Genomic DNA, 18,510 nt, shown 5'->3' on the forward strand with positions numbered 1-18,510 from the left:
ATAATCAATTGAGAATCGCAAATCTTTTAGTTTCCCAAAGAAGAAAAGAAGTATTTTTACCCACGTTAAGAGTAACAGTAGCTACTCAGGAGGCTGAGACAGGAGAATCACTTCAACCCAGGAAGCAGAGGTTGCAGTGAGCCGGGATCACACCACTGCACTCCAGCCTAGGCAATACAGTGAGATTCCATCTCAAAAAATGAACAAAAAGTAAAATAAAGCTTAGTATCTGTATAAAATATATGAAAAAAGAGGAGTAACAGCAAAGAATACAGCCCTGAATTAACTCAACATAGAAAGCCAGAGTATTCATGAATAATCATCTGCCATTTGCCTAGAGAAAGAGTGAGATTGGAGTTCTAGCCCCTTGTTCTTATTTTCAGCATCAGGGAAGGTCCATTCTCTCTACTGCTCTGGAGTATGCACAGGGTAGAGGAACAGCAGAACAGCGGCTAAGCCTCAGCCCAAGCTAAGGGGTGGGTGGGGAGCAGATTCCCACTCCTCAGCTTTTTTTCAGGAAAGGTATGTGCTTGCGGACAGAGCGCAGTGATTCCCCAGGAAGACTTATGGTCTCAGGTTTCCCTTCACTCCTTCAGTCTGGGAAGGACCCAATTAGCCAACCCAAACTTCCAGTTTCGTTTTGTGACATGTGAAGCTACCAGTCTTTTACCCTTCCTGGAGGCTGACTGGGAAAAATCCAGCCCTATGAAGCCTGTAACCCCACATCACCTTGCAGCTCTGTATGGTAAGGCCTGCTGGAGTCAGGACCTGGCACTGAATCTTCATTAGATTTTCTCATTTTTACAAGTTCCTGAATTTTTTTCAGATGGAGTCTCGTTCTGTCACCCAGGCTCGAGTACAGTGGCGTGATCTTGGCTCACTGCAACCTCTGCTTTCCAGATTCAAGCAATCTTCCTGCCTTAGCCTCCTGAGTAGCTGGGATTACAGGCGCCCTCCAGCATGCCCAGTTAATTTTTTCATATTTTTAGTAGAGACGAGGTTTCACCACATTGGTCAGGCTGGTCTCAAACTCCTGACCTCAGGTGATCCACCCACCTCGGCTTCCCAAAGTGTTGGGGTTACAGGCATGAGCCACCGCTACTGCCCTATTTTTTTTAAATTTATGCCTGATGCCACCGGCTTGGGAGATGAACCCGGTATCCTCCTTCCCTCCAGTCCTGATGGCCATATGCAGGATCTTGTCCATTCCCTGCAGTTCGCTTCTAGGGTCTGAGGCACCACCTCGTGATCCTCATCTGCCCAGGGTAGCCATGGTTAATTTTCCTCCAGCGACAACCACAGCTCAAGCACCACAGGCAGATTCCGCACCTTGAGTCAAGGGCGCAGTGATTCTAGAGCTCTACTCGTGCCCCTATGCGTTAGTCAAAGAGACCAAATGACTCAGCAACCTCATCCGCATCCAGGTGTCTGGGTCAAAGCAGTGGAAGGAAGGGGTCAGTGAAGAGACTGTTGGCGAAAATAGCCAAAGAAGTGCAGTCATCACAAAAGGAGACAAAATTTGTGTGTGGGCTCTGGAGAACAGTGCTGTGGAAGGAACCATTAGAGAAGCCAACGTAACTGCTGGGAGTTAGCCTAGGGAGGGGGAGAAACAAGCCAGTGCTGTGCGTCCTGGCTCCAGGCAGTCTCTCCACCCTGACCCAGCTCCAGCATCAAAGGCTTCGAGGGGCCAACTTCAGCTACTACAGAGAGGGCCAGGTGTATGGAGCAAACAAAGCCTGCAGCCTGGGAGATTAGGAACTGCTCCTACCACCACCACATTCATCACCTGATTGGATGCTCCCAACTCAAAGTTCATAGAAGTTGAGTTAACCTCAGTCTCCTTTGCCTGAGAGCACTCTCTAAGTAAGACACTTGAACGAGTCTCCACTTGTGCTCTGCTTCTAGAGCACGTGACCCAAGACACCAGGCAACTCCTGGTTAACTCAGGACTCTGCTGAAGTTCAATAACTCAGGCTGTCCTTCACCCTTGTCTCTCATACTCACTCTTGTGGTCGCTGAATATCACATTACCCAGTCCATCCAGGGTATCCGTTGCACCTCCACCTCCTGTAATGATCCCATTCCATCAGTCGCCCAATCTTGCAGCCCCAACACATCCCTGAGCCTTGTCTACATATGCATGCCCAATTCTAGACCCCACCTCTGAGCCATAGCGCATCCTCAGCCCTAGACCCAGGCAGCATTAACCTCACTCTCAAGAGAGAAAAACTGGGTTAAAGTGTTTAAGGCACGACTTCTCAAACTTCAGTGTGCAGATGAACCTGGGCATCTTGTTAAAATGAAGGCTCTGAATGAGCAGGTCCGGGCAAGGGGCAAGAGGTTCTGCATTTCTAACAAGCTCCTGAGAATGCGTAGGCTGCTGGTCCACTGCACTCTTGTTGCAATGGACCAGCAGTGTTAACCACGGGGAAAGCCAAGATTTAATGTCAGACTTTCATGCTTAGTTACATGTGTGTTCGCATTTCTAGAGCAGTGGTTCTCAACTAGGAAAGAGTTTATTGCCCAGGGCAAAAATGGTAATTCCTAAAGATGCTTTTTGGTCTCCTTCAGCCTCATCTCCTAGGGCACAATAAAGTCTAACAAAGAGTAGGGATGTGGTAATATGAGGGCTAAGCTGGTGAAATCACCTTGTCACTCAAAGCCACATTTCCCTTCCACCACCTGTGCCAAAATGTGCTCAAGCATCACGTCCTCTGTGAAACCCTTCCATGCAGACATCACCAGCCTTACGTCCCTAGCTCCTTTCTCCAGGGTGCTCCAGGTCCCTCCCTGCATCAGTTAGAATTCGGGTCACCTTCAAGTGATGAAACCCCAAATGAACAGGCACTTAACCAGTTGAATTCTCCCAAGTGACAATACTGGCACGGCTCTTCACAGCCTCAGGGAGCCAGGCTCCTTCTATCTTGTCCTGTCTTCCTTGACCTTCACTCCTAAGATCATTTTCTGGCCCAAGGTGGCAGCTTCTACTTCAGCCATCTGGTCCACATTCCAGAGTGCAGGAGTGCAGGAAGGAGGAAAGGTGGGGGATCATGCCTTCACCCTTAAAAACACTTCCTAGAAGCTGCACATACCACTTTTGTTCAACATCTTTTTGACTAGAATTTGGTCACAGTACCACACCTAATTTCAAGAGACACTAGGAAAATACCTGGAATCCATATAGTCATGTGCCCAGCTAAAAATCAGAGCTTCTATATTACGAAGGGGAGAATAGATACTGAGAGACAACTGGTCTATCTTGCCATAGTTCTCTCTCTAGTACAATCCTGATTACTCTGAGACCTTCTGGGGACAGGGTCAGAGCCCAAGTCTTCAAGAACACAGGAAATGGCCCACAGGGGGTTCTCTGGCAATGTACAGCTAACTCTGCTTCTCATGTTGTGTACTTCTCATGTTGAAACTGTTACACACTTACCAGGTACTAATTCACTTGGTCCTCGCCACCTACCCTGCAATCTAGGTACTACTGTCACTCTCATTTTACACAATACAAAACTGAGCTCATAAAGACTTAACAAGCTACTCCTAGTCACACGTCTATTAACTGAAGGAGCCACAATTTGGACCCAGGCAGTCTGGTTCCAAGACACCCGCTATTAACCCCCAAAATACTTGGCCAACATCTATGAAACTGAACCACACTAACAGGACAGCAGCCAGAGCTGCTGGCCTTGTGGACCCTCTGCTCCACAGGCCAGCAGCACTCCTGGGGGGATCCCCAGAGAATTCTCTCGGGACATAGGGGTATAATGGATCCTGTAACAAGATCTTCTCCAGAGAAAAGGGCAGATGTTATGACTCTGGGGTGGTGTCCCCTCCTCCATGCTGATGACTAAGGCCAGAGGACTGACTACTTCTAGACCTTTATTTCTCTGTGAAAAGGGGGAAAATAAAAGGAATAAAATAAAAATGGCACAGTTGACACACAAAAAAAAACCAATGGGGGGGGGACGGGAGGTGGAGAAGTAAATGGGGGACGGGTTCCCATTACAGCAGCAGGATCCAGTGACCCGGGATGCTCACATCTCTCCCCGACGTGGGCGGAGTAGCCCCTTCCTCCCAGGGTCGCTGTCCTGTCCAACCCCGTGCTCCCCCAGCCCGTTGGGAGGTGGACAGTGAGACATCTTCCCAGGCTGGGGAGAGGAGGAACCGTGCTGGGGGAAGGGGCCTGGGGTCAGACCATGCACAGGGAGTGACAGCCAAAGGCCCCCCAGTGTCTCTCCAAAGAGGGACTTGTGGGGGTTGGAGGTGGACACCAGAGGCCAGTGTTTGCTCCTCTTCCAGCATCAGGCGAGAGACAGAACTAGGAAAACAGGAACAGACAAGAATCAGAACCACAGCCCTCTCTCTGCCATGGTACCTCCCTCTCCCAGAAGCTGCGACCTTGTTCTTAAAGGACAGCCTAGCGCCTGTCCTCAAAAGTCCACCCTCCTGCTAGGGCTCCCTGCTTTCTAGATCTTACCAGTCAGAGCCTCCTGGGCAAAGTATTTGACGTCCACATCCTGGTCCTGGGTCAGCTTCTCTAGGATGGGCTTGACTTCACTCTGCAGGGTACTGGAAAGCGAAAGGAGACAGGCAAAGAGAGGGTGAGCCAGGCTGGACTGGGGCAACAGGTGGGCACAGGGCTCTTGAGCAAGAGGGTGTACACAGACATGGACACACCAAACCCAAGGTGGGAGGAGTCTCAAGAATCCGGGACACACACAGGAATTAGAAATCTCTGCTCACTGCACAGGACGGTGACAACAGTTAACAATAATATTTTGCATATTTCAAAACAGCTATAAGAGAAGATTTTGAATCGGTAAACGTTTAAGGTGACAGATATGCTAATTATCCTAATTTGATCATTACACATTTGCACACATTATCGAAACACTACTATACCCCCATAAATATGTGTAATTATGTGTCTATTAAAAGTAAAAGCAGGCCGGGCATGGTCGCTCACATCTGTAATCCCAGCACTTTGGGAGCCCAAGGTGGGTGGATCATCTGAGGTCGGGAGTTTGAGAGCAGCCTGGCCAACATGGAAAAATCCTGTCTCTACTAAAAATACAAAATTAGTAGGGAGTGGTGGTGCACGCCTGTGATCCTAGCTACTTGGGAGACTGAGGCAGGAGAATCGCTGGAACCTGGGAGACGGAGGTTGTGGTGAGTCAAGATTGCGTCATTGCACTCCAGCCTGGGCAACAAGAGTAAAACTCCGTCTCAAAAAAAAAAAAAAAAAAGGTAAAATCAAGGCCAGGCGCGGTGGCTCATGCCTGTAATCCTAGCACTTTGGGAGGCCAAGGTGGGCAGACCACTTGAGGCCAGGAGTTCAAGACCAGCCTGGACAACATGGCAAAACCTCCGTTTCTACTGAAAGTACAAAAATTAGCCAAGCGTGGTGGTGTACACCTGTAATCCCAGCAACTTAAGAGACTGAGACACAAAAACTGCCTGAACCCAGGAGGCAGACGTTGCAGTGAGCCGAGATTGCACCACTGCACTCCAGCCTGGGCGACAGAGTGAGATTCTGTCTCAAAGGAAAACCAAACAAACTGCAAAAGAACCAACCAACCAATCAACCAATTACTTTAAAGGTCAGAAGTATGACAAACAACGAGAGACTTCTCTGGGGCCCCAGACAGGGAGATCAGAGCAGGCTGGGAAAGTGGAACAGAATCACAGAACCCTCAAGTCTCTGAGGCCCAGCGAACGGGTATCTTTCATTGATTTCACACATATTCACTGAGGCCTACAGTGTATATGGAATGAATACGGAGCTAAATCACTCTTGTTTCTTGCCATGAGGCATCCGGGTCAGGAGCAAGACAGAGACCAAACTGGTACATAAGAGGGTAGTGGTAAGTGGCCCCAAGGGGAAGTTCCTGGTCCTCCAGGAGCCCAGAGGAGGCATCCACTCTCATCTATGGGGCCCAGGGAACTCCGCCTGCACCGAGTCAATTGTTTTGGGAAATGGAGGAGGACTTCAGAGAGAAACTAAAGCTGAGGTTGTGTCCTGGAACAGATATAGACAGAAATCAAAAGTGCAGGCTTTGTGGGTCCCCCACTTTCACTTGACAGCTCCCTGTTCTCCCCAAATAACCACTATTCTTATTTCCATCATCTCGATTCTTTCATTCTGCCTGTTTCTGAGCTTGACATAAATGGTGTGTTTTCTTGGGTTTGGCTCCTCACTCAACATGATATCTGTGAGAGCCACCTGTGTTGCCGCCTATAGCAGGCATTTGATTTTTCACTGCTGAATAGTTTTCCACTGTATGAATGAACTAAAATTTATCTGCTCTACTGTGGGCAGACATGGAGGTTGTTTCCGTTTTTATGGCTACTATGAATAAAGCTACCATGAACATTCTTCTGACAGAAACAGCACTCATTTCTCCTGGATAGAAACCCAGGAGTGGAAGGGCTGTTTCACAGGGTGTTTGTATAACAAGCTTCACCAAATTCCACTCCAGTTCCACTCCCGTTTTCAGAGTGATCAAACCCTAAATATACAGCCTCACGTGCAATGGATGAGAGTTCCAGCTCTATGTCTTCAACATTTGCACCATTGAGTCTTCTTTAATATTGGCTGTTACGGGAGGTGTGTAGTGATATGTCACTGACCTTTAATTTGCATTTTCCTGAGGGCTGATGATGCTGAACACCTTGTCATATGCTTACTAGCTATTTGGAGATCCTTTTTCAAGTGCCGATTCAAGTCTTTTTTCCCATCTCTTTCTTGCCCTGCCTGATTTGTAGACAGGTATTGTGGATGAGTCCTTTCTCAGAAACATATATTGCAGACATCTTCCTCCTGTCAGGGGCTTGCCTTTTACTCTCAAAATGCTGTCTTTTGAGAAATAGTGCTACCTTTTACAGAAGGTCAACTTACCCATCACTTCCTCTGGTTTGCTGTGCCTACGCTAACTCATGAAGATATTTTCCTACATTTTCTTCTAGATGTTTTATTTTTTAAATCTTTCTGGTTCTGGTCTGTCATCTCAAATTAATTTGTTTATGCATTGAGGCGAGGCTTCTTTTATTCCTACATGGATATCAAATTGACCCAGCTATGTTTTTTAAAAAATATATATTTCTCCACTGAACTACCGAGGTGCCTGCTGTTAAACACACGTGGGACTGTTTCCGTGCCCTTGATTCCATCCTATCGGGTGATTTAAATATTCTTGTATTCACATCTATTTTAATTACTGTGGTGTCTAAGTCTTGGTCTCTGGTAGTATAAATCATCCAACTTTGTTCATTAGAAGTGTCAATTTTCCACTAAAGAACCTGTTGAGATTTAATGGGCTTACACTGAATCTAAAGATGAGTTCAGGGAACTGAGCCATACACGAATATTACGTAGGTCTGTTTTAATTTTTTTTGAGACAGAGTCTCGCTCTATCGCCCAGGCTGGAGTGCAGTGGCGTGATCTCAGTTCACTGCAACCTCCACCTCCTGGATTCAAGTGGTTCTCTTGCCTTCAGGCTCCCAAACAGCTAGGATTACAGGCGTGTGCTACCACACCGGCTAATTTTTTTTTTTTTTTTTTTTTTTTGAGACGGAGTCTTGCTCTGTCGCCCAGGCTGGAGTGCAGTGGCCAGATCTCGGCTCACTGCAAGCTCCGCCTCCCGGGTTCACGCCATTCTCCTGCCTCAGCCTCCCGAGTAGCTGGGACTACAGGCACCCGCCACCTCGCCTGGCTAGTTTTTTGTAATATTTAGTAGAGACGGGGTTTCACCGTGTTAGCCGGGATGGTCTCGATCTCCTGACCTCGTGATCCACTCGTCTCCACCTCCCAAAGTGCTGGGATTACAGGCTTGAGCCACCGCGCCCGGCCCACACCGGCTAATTTTTTGTACTTTTAGTAAAGACAGGGTTTCACCATGTTGACCAGACTGGTCATGAACTCCTGACCGCAACTGATCTGCCCACCTTGGTCAGGTCTGCTTTAATTTCTCACAGCAGTGTTTTACAGTTTACACTAGAGGTGTTACACATCTTTCACTGAATTTATTCCTGGCTATTTGATATTTTTGGTGCAATTATAAATTATACAAATACTTACATATAAAACATTAGGTGATTTCATTTTCTAATGACTTGTTGCTAGTATATAAGACTACCATCCCATCAACCCCCTTTCTATTTCATTCTGTGACATTCATTTTACAGTTGAGAAAACAGACTTTGAGAAGGGAAGGGAGCCAACGTCACACAGCAAGCAAGGAGTGGTGTCGGGCCTCTGACCCTGGGCTCTACCCGCAAAGGTCAAAGATGAAGGTGCCCACAAGCCCTTGCCAGCATGTGTGGGATATCCAGACCTCACCTGTTGTCCAGGATGGGCCCTATCTTCTGCAGAGACTTGGCCACATTGAAGCGGACATTGGCCACCGGGTCCCCAGCCATACGCAGAACCGTGGGCAGCATGTGCTTGGTGGTGATGTCTTGCCCACAGACCTCAGACAGCACCTGGGGGCCAGTGAGTAGCAGGGGTGAGTGCAAAGCTCCTGGCTAACTCTCATCTCCCACTGCCTCTGACCAGGCCACTCTGGTGATTATCAGGCCCTACAGAGGCTGAGCAACACGGGGACTCAGTTCAGTGTTACAGGAGTGGATCTCCCAACTCCACTCACACCATCCTAATACCATGTCTCCATTCTGTGATGTCCCAGTTTCTCTGTCCTCAGGTTTCCTTTAATTACTCTGGAGATGGACCTTAATTACCAAGCCCTAGGATTCATACTGGTAATCACAGCCTGGTGAGTATAAAGATTAATCAGGTTATACATGCACAGGGCTTAGAACAGTTAGGCTACAGACAGGAAGTGCTCCTGTCTATTTGCTTTTCCTACGATTATAATTATCTCATGTACTGATTTACGTGTAAACCATACAAAGAGCTAGAAATGAAAGAATGGGGTTTAAAAATAAACACAACTAAGTGTTCTGATCACTTCTTCCCACGCCACACTCTGGAGGTCACTGCTGTAAGGATCCTAGGGTGATGATCATTTGTAAAGGACCCCTCCTTACAGCAGTGACCTCCAGAGTGTGGCGTGGGAAGAAGTGATCAGAACACTTAGTTGCGTTTATTTTTAAATTGCATCCTTTCATTTCTAGCTCTGTGTATGGTTTGCACATAAATCAGTACGTGAGATAATTATAATCGTAGGAAAAGCAAATAGACAGGAGCACTTCCTATCTGTAGCCTAACTGTTCTAAGCCCTGTGCATGTATAACCTGATTAATCTTTACACTCACCAGGCTGTGATTACCAGTATGAATCCTTTACAAATGAGAAGACCAAAGCATCAAGGGGTAACTATCCAAGGTAGTTATGTAACTATCCAAGGTCCATAGCTAAAGTATGGCCCTGCCAGAATTTAAAACTAGGTCTGACCTAGAGCCTGTACACTCACCCACCACAGACAGAGACACACATTCTTCAGGGAAGGAGAGGGGTGCTCATAAAGCTTGAGATCACTGCTCAACAGGTCAAGTCTCCCAGGCCCTGGGTCCCTCACCATCCAAGTCCCCAGTCCCAGAGGCCCTATGACCCTGACCCTGGGAGCCCCACCCCCTTGCCTGCAGTTCCCCAAGGACTCATCTCTGAATAGATCTCCTCCATGTCTCCATTCCCAAGCCAGGTGTCTCCCTTGGGGAACCCTCTACCATCCTTCCTCTCCCAGGCACTGCAGTTCCCTAGGGATGGGCCAGCAGGCGGGGGGGCTCACATTGATGCAGAAGAGCGTGGTCATGCGGTGCAGGTAGTTAGGGTCTCCAGACATGGCCAAGACCTTGGGAATGATCGTGGCATGGGCCCACTCCTTCCCAAACTTTTCCACTAGCTTCTTCAGGTTGCTGGTGGCTGCTTCGCGGATGGCATATACTGCAGAAGGGTGAGGGTGAGAGAGACAAGGATTTGGAGGTGAAGAACTGATGTGGGCAAGATGTAGGTCACACTTACCATGGCTTACAAAGCAGCCCCGAGGTGCCAGGCTGCATGTGAGCCAAAGAGAGAAAAAAGGGCTTACTATGTGCTATATCTAGTAATTGTTTTTTAACACAGTATCTTTCAACCACTCCAAGAGGTAGATTCCACTATTGGCCTCATTTTACAGATGGGCAAACTAAGGCTCCAACAAGAGATTTGCCTAAATTATGTGGCACTTATTACTTCAAACAGGGCTTCACAGAGACAAACATTACCTTTTATTTTTTACCTCTCTTAGTGTAAACAATGAGCAATTCTCATAATGGCCCCAAGGGACTGGAATAAGAAGTTTTAAAGAATGAGTGTGGGGCTCATTCAAAGACAGCAGGTGACTTGTTTTAGATTTGAATCCTGACCTTGGAGCTGTCAGAACCCCGGTCTGGCTGCTCAGTGGCCCTCTGGCTCTCCACTATACCAGGCAACCCCTGGGTGATCTGTTTCATCCTCCTCCCACTCAACACTTCTCTAGGACTCTAAAGAGCACGTGAGCTGGTCCGTATGAGCATCCAGTGGCACGGGGAGTGACTCCAGCCTCCTCCACTGCCCGCCACAACCCCAGCCAATCCATCCTTCCTTTCTGGAGCTTCCATCTCCTCTTACTGCTCCTGTAGAGGTACTCACCATGATCCACAAGCCAGGCCATGCACAAGGAGTTAAGTTTCTCATCAAAGAACTCCACTCCCTACAGGAGAAACCAAGGGTTCCAAGGTAAGGGTTCCAGGGAGAGCAGACATGGGGAGCTGCTAGCCACACCCCATGGAACCTACACCCACCCCAGAAAGACCGGATGCTTCTCAACTTTGTCTGAGGTGCTCCTTTCCCTCTTCTTTCTTATAGAATCCAATGCATCTTTTAAGGCTCTATTTCCTGGGTCCCTTCCTTTGACTCCCCAGGCATTGCCACAGCCTCCACTAAGCCTCCAAGGCACCCCATTTCCCCATTACAGCCCTGGACATACTGCACCTCCCCTGAGGCAGCACTGCCTGGCCCCCAGGCCTCGTCACTCACCAGCTGTCCAGCCAGCAGGGGCATGTACTCAATGATGGCCAGCCGCACCCGCCACTTGGCGTCCTCAGCCAGCTCCACAATGGCAGGAAGCAGGGACTGGGACAGCTGCCGGATGCCAATCACCTCATTCACACAGTCCAGGTTGGAGATGATGTTCAGCCGTACCTCAGGGCACTGAGGAGAGGAAAGAAGGATTCTGAGAGAATGCAATGTCCATAGAATCCCAGGATGGAAAAAGCTCAGCTGCATCAACTTTGTATAATGGACATCTCCCAAGGCCCTACTCCTGCCCAAACGCAGCTCCCAGTCCCAGGGGCACATTAAAGGCACACAAAAAGCAGGCAGCATGGACCGCTAAGTTAAGCAGATTCTTAAACCTTACAATAGTATCACAAGAAATGTTTAACCATTTTGAAAGGACTTTTAAGAATCACAGTAGGAAAAGATAGCCCCCTGGAAAAAATAGGCAGACATAATTCTTCTAATCCTAGCTCTGCTGCTTGCTAACATGGGTTCCTTTCTGGACATCAATCCACAACATGGGAGAGAGGAAGGAAGAAAACTATTTCCTTATTAAAGCTACTCTAGTCTAAAAAAAATAAATAAACAAAGGAGCACTGAAATGAATCAATAAACCAAGTGAACAAGCCTGGCAGGCCTGGGCTGTTGAAACCCTGTACATTCCAAAGATAGGACTGGCCCTTGCCCAGCTTCAGCCCTTGGTGTGTGAGCCTCAAGGTGCTGAACGCATGAGAAGAGAAGGCTCAGAGACTATATACCTTACCCATTTAAAAAGACTTCTTTTTGGTGCACCAAAAAGGTAGCCTTTTTTATTTAGACAAGCTTATAAATTCCGGGGAGAGTCAAAATGTGAAATACAAATTTTATACATCTAAAATGGAAATCCCAAATATAAGTCAGATTAATTCCTCATACCAAGAAAACCATGCTGACTCTTCTCTTCTTTTTAAGATAAGCTGCCCTGAGACAGGCTGGCTGCCAGCACATGATTACCATATAGTGCTTGCTGAAGGTGAAACTGGAGCAAAAAATGCTCTAGTCCTAGCAAGCGCTGTAAGTGCACTTGCAGCATGTATGGGCTTGCCTTCACACTGGGCTGAGCCTGGATCCTTCCCTGATGCCAGAGGCAAAATGCTCTCCAAAACTCTGGAAAGGTGTGAAATGACATAGCAGACAGGTTGAGGGGCTCTCACCTGCCAAATTATGCCCATTAAAGCATCAAAAACACAAATTATAGTTATATCTATAAAACATGATTATAAAAGAAAATATGTGCAAGTGAAGCACAACTCAGATAAATTACTTAAGTCATAAAATGCGTCATGAATATTAATGATTCAAACTTTTAGCAACTGACGTAAATAACTGATTTAAAATAGTACACTGTTAATCACCCACTAATACGGAAAAACAAAAAGAATAAAAAATACATTAAAAATAGCGCACTGTTTTCAATGTATTAAAAAATTGACTGTAATTCTGTGGCTAAGAGTACTCCACTGTAGCGGAATTGAGTAACATAACTTTTAGGGGCATGTGGGACTGAAATGTGATGTAATACTTTCTGTTGCAGTATTTCCTCCAACTTTCTAGCACACTGTGTATGTGCCTGTGTATAAGAAAGGGATGGGGAAGAGAGAAAGACTGAGGCCTTTGGGAACAAAGATGTCACACACTGGCAAACAATATGCCCAGTTCTTCACTACCAAGGCAAAAACCACCACGTGGTCCCTTCTGCCTCCTGAACAATCTTGAATCCTTCCATACCACTGCAGCCTCATCTCTACATACCACTTAGTCTATCCTCAGCCTCCCAGACTCCCACAGCACCCTCCAGTTTGGTCTTCCTACACTTCTGCTGGCCACCTCACTTCAATCTTTCCTTCACATAAGCCCAGGGTGCTTTCTAATACCAACTCTACTCTGGCTCTTCCACTTGCCCACAGTCAAGTCCAAGCTCCTTCCCCATGGTCACCCCGATGATCTCTACAGTCATCACCCAGCACCGCCTCTCATCCTCTGTAATCCAGGCAACCTGAACTGCTGGTGTGGTCATGTGACCCTCCCTGGCCAATGGGTGTATGGGGTGCAAGCACATGTGAAGAATCTCGTCCTTCAGAGGTCTGGGCCTGCTGTGGTCTGTGCCTGACCCCTCCATGCTGACTAAGAGATGCTAAAACTGGAGAAGTTGCCTGAGACTCAGAGACAGTTGAGGTCAGCAGGGCTAACCCACCAGTGTAGGACTGCCTATACTGTTATGAGAGAGAGAAAAAAAGTCCTCCATCTAATTTAAGCCAGAATGTATTCTAGGGTCTCTATTACAGCACCTTAGCCTAAACCCTAAAAAACATGAACTCGTCCTTAACAGCACCTGTAACACCTTAATGGCATCATGAGACTGCTTGTCTCTCTCCACTGTCAGTCTCTTAAGACTTTTGAGGATCAAAACTATCTTATTCTAGGCTGGGTGCAGCAGCTCACACCTAATAATCCCAGGCCTTTGGAGGCCAAGGCAGGAGGATCACTTGAGACCAGGAGTTCAAGACAAACCTGGGCAACCTAGCAAGACCTCATCTCTATAGAACATGTTTTTAAAAATTAGCTGGATGTGGCAGCTCTTACCTGTAGTCCCAGCTACTTGGGAGGCTAAAGTGGGAGGATCACTTGAGCCTAGAAGGTGGAGGCTGCAGTGGACCATGATCACACCACTGTACTGCAGTGTGGGCAACAAAGTAAGACACTATCTCAAAACATAAATAAATAATTTTTTTTTTTTTTTTTTGAGACAGTCTTGCTCTGTTGTCCAGGCTGGAGTGCAGTGGTGCGATCTCGGCTCACTGCAACCTCTGCCTCCTGAATTCAAGTGATTCTCCTGCCTCGGCTTCCCAAATAGCTGAGATTACAGGCACCCGCCACCATGCCTGGTTAATTTTTGCATTTTCAGTAGAGACGGGGTTTCACCACGTTGCCCAGGCTGGTCTCAAACTCCTGACCTCACGTGATCCACCCGCCTCAGCCTCCCAAAGTGCTGGGATTACAGGTGTGAGCCACCGCACCTAGCCATAAATAAAAACTTTTTAAAATTTCTGGCTCTATTATTCATATCTTTAATGCCCAGGAAACGACTCATGCAGACTGCCAGGAGTAATGAATGCATGAACACACAGCTATGCCCACAAACAGGCAACTCAGCAAAGATCTGGATGTCTGTTGAGATATCAGGAGATTCCTGGTCAATCTAGGTAACCTGTCCCCTCCACAAACCCAGAGCTGAGATCCTGGTACCCTTACCTCATCCTTCAGCTGAGCCAGGAAGAGGGGCAAGAGGTGCTCGATGGTGTTGTCTTTGCCCAAGATGGGAGAGAGGCCCATGATGACCGAGGCCAGGGCTGACTTGACATGTTGGTTGGCGTCGGACACCAGCTCCTGGGAAAGAGAAGGCGTAGGCACAGGGATCAGGGCAACCCCTGCATCAGCAGTGGCCAAGCAGATGCCAACCCCTAAAAGACAATAACCTGCTTCTGCCCCTCTCATTCGTGGAGCATGGGATGGCTTAGGGTACAGGGGAAATCACTGTTCCTTATGCGTACCACCTACTTAGAGTTCAATGACCCCTGCTTTCAGCAGCCCCTACTCCAACCCCAAAACCCTGTGAATGAGAGGACTCAGTGACCTTTGAGGTTCTAGAAAGTACTTCTACCTCTAAGGTCAGCCTCAAGCTGCAGTCAGGACCCTAATTGCTTGAAACCCAAGAGCTGCCTGGTCCCAGAGGGCTGGGAACCTAGTTTGCAGCTGACGATCCCCAAAGCCTTGTCTCCAGCCCCTCTTTTTAGCAGGCTCAGATCCACTTGGTTCCTCCCATCAAACTCTCTGTTACCTTGATGCAGGGCAAGATCTGGGACATGATCACATTCTCCCGACAGTCAGCTGAGAGGTTTTCACAGAACTCTGTGGGCACGGAGAGGGAGGCAAAGGCAAGTGAGACCCAACGTTTTAGTTCCACTTCCAGCCCCTCGGACACCCACCCCACTTGCTGTGTTCCGGCTGCCAGCACCAACCTTTGACCTTGTGGGAGGCTGCGGCCCTCACCTCGGCCTCACAGTCTTTCATCAGGTTCTGGAAGGCGGGGACCAGGTCTGTCTTGGTGATCTCAGGCCCCACTGCTTTCTGGAGCTGCAGACGGGAAAGAGGAGGGGAAGAGTGAGAGGGCCTGGTAGGTACTCTGGGCTAAGGAAGCCGAAATCAAAGAGAAGGGACCAGAATTAGGCGCCAGAGCGTGGGCCTTGGAAGCAGTGCTAAGATCTAATCCGAGCGCCAAGTCTGGCCCTGGGTCAAGGCTCTTCACCTCGCTGAGCCTCTTTCGCTTGTGAAGAAAACTGAGGACTGCAAGGGCACCTACCTCACAGTGTTGTCAGCATTAAAAATAACAGATTCCCATATTGTTCAGGCTACTGGGGTTTTCTGTTACATGATCCAAAAACATTCAAACAACATAGTGACTGCAACTTCTTGATTTATATATGGTTGTATTTCTTAAAGATCTGTTACCAGAAGCATGAATTACTTTTGTAATAAAAGAAAACAATAGGCCAAGCACGGTGGCTTATGCCTATAATCCCAGCACTTTGGGAAGCCGAGGTGGGCAGACTGCTTGAGTCCAAGAGATCAAGACCAGCCCGGGCAACACAGTGAAACCCTGACTCTACATAAGAGGCTGAGGTAGGAGGATCACCTGAGCCCGGGAGGTCAAGACTGCAGTGAGTCATGACCATGCCACTGGGTGGCAGCAGCCTGGGTGACGGTGTGAGACCCTGCCTCAAAATAAAAATAAAACAATAAAGATTGACAGGGAAGAAGGCACTCTGGGGCCGGGGGCAGTGGCTTACACCTGTAATCCCAGCACTTTGGGAGACCGAGGCGGGTGGATCACTTGAGGCCAGGAATTCGAGACCAGCCTGGCCAACATGGTGAAACCCCATCTCTACTAAAAATACAAAAATTAGCTGGGTGTGGTGGCACACATCTGTAATTCCAGCTACTTGGGAGGCTGAGGCACAAGAATCACTTAAGTCTGGGAGACGGAGGTTGCAGTGAGCTGAGATTGTGTCACTGTACTCCAGCCTGGGCAAAAGAGTGAGGCTCTCTTTAAAAAAAAAAAAAAAAAAAAAAAAAAAGGAGGCACGCTTGGCTCCTGCCTGTTTCATGGCATGAGGCATGGAAAGACACATGACGCTTGCTGCAAAGCTGGTTCCTGAAGACCCGGTAGGAAGCAGAACAGTTCATTATGAGGAAGGGAAGGAACAAATAAAAAAAACCTTAAAGGACCTCTTGGGAAAATATTGCCTTTTATTCATCTTGCAAATATTTACTGAATGCCTACTGTGTGCCAAGAACTAGTTTAACAGCCTAAAATTCCTGTCCTCATGGAATTTGTACTGAAGACCCAGCGTGACACAGTTTATGCACCTCAGGAGACAAGGATGGGAAGAACCTTCCCTAAATGTGGTGATGGTATGCTATTCTGAGGCTGAGTCCTTCCTACAAATGCCAGTGGGAACCAGCATAATTACAGGCAAAGGGCGCCCCAGGGTGCAGCAGCACTCGAGGCCTCTCTGATCCCACCCTGCCCTCTCTCCTGCTTTCTCTCAGGCTAGGCCGTCAAGATCAGGCCTGAATGTTCCTGCTTGCACTTGCTCTCGCCTCCCAGGGTTCTTTGTCCTCTTGCTGGAGCAAAGTTCCTATCTTAGCTCTCACCAACTCATCTTCTAGAACCAGCTGCAACACCACCTCCCCTCAATGCTTCCAAGGCCCCACATCTGTCTGTCTGTCCCACACCTGTGACACTTTATCATCAAATTTCCCCCTAAGTCAATTTTCCTCTTCAGACTGCCTGGCTCCGTGAAGGCCAGGAATGTGCCAAATTCAATGGCCCAGCAAATAGCTGGTGCTCAGCAAACATGTTTGTGGGATGAGGCAATCTGGATCCCCGCGGAAGGAGCACTGTGGGAGACACAGAGCTGGGGTCTTGCCCCCTTTCTGCCTGGCTGGTAGTGTCACTCTGATCAGTTAAACTTTCTGGGGCCGGGCACGGTGGCTAACACCTGTAATCCCAGCACTCTGGGAGACCAAGGCAGGCGGATCACCTGAGGTCAGGCATTCAAGACCAGCCTGGCTAACATGGTGAAACCCTGTCTCTATTAAAAATACAAAAACTAGCTGGGCGTCGTGGTGGGCATCTGTAATCCTAGTCCCTCAGGAGGCTGAGGCAGGAGAATTGCCTGAACCCAGGAGGGAGAGGTTGCAGTGAGCCAAGATTGCGCCACCACACTCCAGCTGGGCAACAGCACTCTAGCCTGGAGGACAGAATGAGACTGTCTCAAAACAAACAAACAAACAAACAAAAAACCCCACCTTTTTGGGCTGCATCTTCCCCTTTGTGAAAGGACAGCTTGATTATGTCAGGAACACCCCACATGTGCTACCCTTCTCTGCTCCTGTGGCACTTTCCTCCGTGAAGCCTTAACTTAGCCTCAGAATCCTTCTCAAAGCAGCACTTCAAGATGCCATGTCAATCAACCAGGATTGGCATATAAAGTGAGATGATACCTGATGTAAATGACGAGTTGATGGGTGCAGCACACCAACATGGCACAAGTATACATATGTAGCAAACCTGCACGTTGTGCACATGTACCCTACAACTTAAAGTTTAATAATAATAAATAAATTAAAAAAAAAAAAAAAAAGTGAGATGAAGTTAGACGATCACAGAGATCTTATTGCTCAAACGCCCAATGATTCCGTCGGCCTAATGGTAAACCTCAGCTCCTATATGCTTCCCTTCTGAGGGTGTCAGTGTCCCCCACCAGTGGGACAGTGTCAACGTTCGCTCACCTACCTCTGTGAACTTGTCGGCCACCATGTAGCGGACGCGCCAGGACTTGTCTTCAGCGGCCTGGCGCAGAGTGGGCATCACCAGGGCCTCCAGATCCTCCTGGGGCAGGAGCTGGGCAATGTTTACGCACGCCTCCACCGCCAGCAGCCGCACCGAGTCCTGGGGAGAGGAGAGGAATGCAGGAGGGCAGCAGAGGCCTTGCTGAACTCTGGGATTCTCTTTCACGGGCAGGGACCACCAGAAGGAGGAGAGAGCAGAGAGGTCCAGGGAGCAAAACTCACCTGCTCGTCAGAGGCCAGGTTGGAGAACATGGGGATGATCTCACTCTTGACGTTGTCCAGCTCCAGCACCTTGGCAAACTCCCCCAGCTTGGAGGCTGCGGCCCGCCGCACCATGGGGGTGTCATCTGAGCACAGGTTCCGGAAGTACCTGGGAGTCGGGGATGGGGATCATGAGGCAGCAGGCAGTACGGCAGAGAGGAGCAAGCACAGACTGCAGTTGTGTGGGTCCAGGATTTAGCTGAATGACCTTGGGCAAGTGATGACCCCCTGTCTGTCTTCCCAGCCCTATGAAA

At 48.3% G+C, this 18,510-nt stretch overlaps 1 protein-coding gene across 1 annotated transcript in view; it reads right to left on the bottom strand.

The window, feature by feature from the left end:
* Positions 1-3,868: 3,868 nt before the first annotated feature.
* Positions 3,869-18,510, bottom strand: part of PPP2R1A (protein phosphatase 2 scaffold subunit Aalpha) — a 35,785-nt gene continuing 21,143 nt past the window's right edge. The window contains exons 5-15 of the mRNA XM_007997857.3: positions 18,218-18,365; positions 17,940-18,095; positions 15,100-15,214; positions 14,919-14,989; positions 14,333-14,467; positions 11,021-11,194; positions 10,634-10,694; positions 9,753-9,907; positions 8,345-8,487; positions 4,484-4,575; positions 3,869-4,324 (exon numbers count right to left, since the gene is read on the bottom strand). Coding sequence (XP_007996048.1) covers positions 4,308-4,324; positions 4,484-4,575; positions 8,345-8,487; positions 9,753-9,907; positions 10,634-10,694; positions 11,021-11,194; positions 14,333-14,467; positions 14,919-14,989; positions 15,100-15,214; positions 17,940-18,095; positions 18,218-18,365 — 1,267 coding nt within the window. The 3' untranslated portion in view covers positions 3,869-4,307. The remainder of the gene's footprint in view (positions 4,325-4,483; positions 4,576-8,344; positions 8,488-9,752; positions 9,908-10,633; positions 10,695-11,020; positions 11,195-14,332; positions 14,468-14,918; positions 14,990-15,099; positions 15,215-17,939; positions 18,096-18,217; positions 18,366-18,510) is intronic.

The sequence above is a fragment of the Chlorocebus sabaeus genome, chromosome 6, assembly GCF_047675955.1.
Source record: "Chlorocebus sabaeus isolate Y175 chromosome 6, mChlSab1.0.hap1, whole genome shotgun sequence".
NCBI lineage: Eukaryota > Metazoa > Chordata > Mammalia > Primates > Cercopithecidae > Chlorocebus > Chlorocebus sabaeus.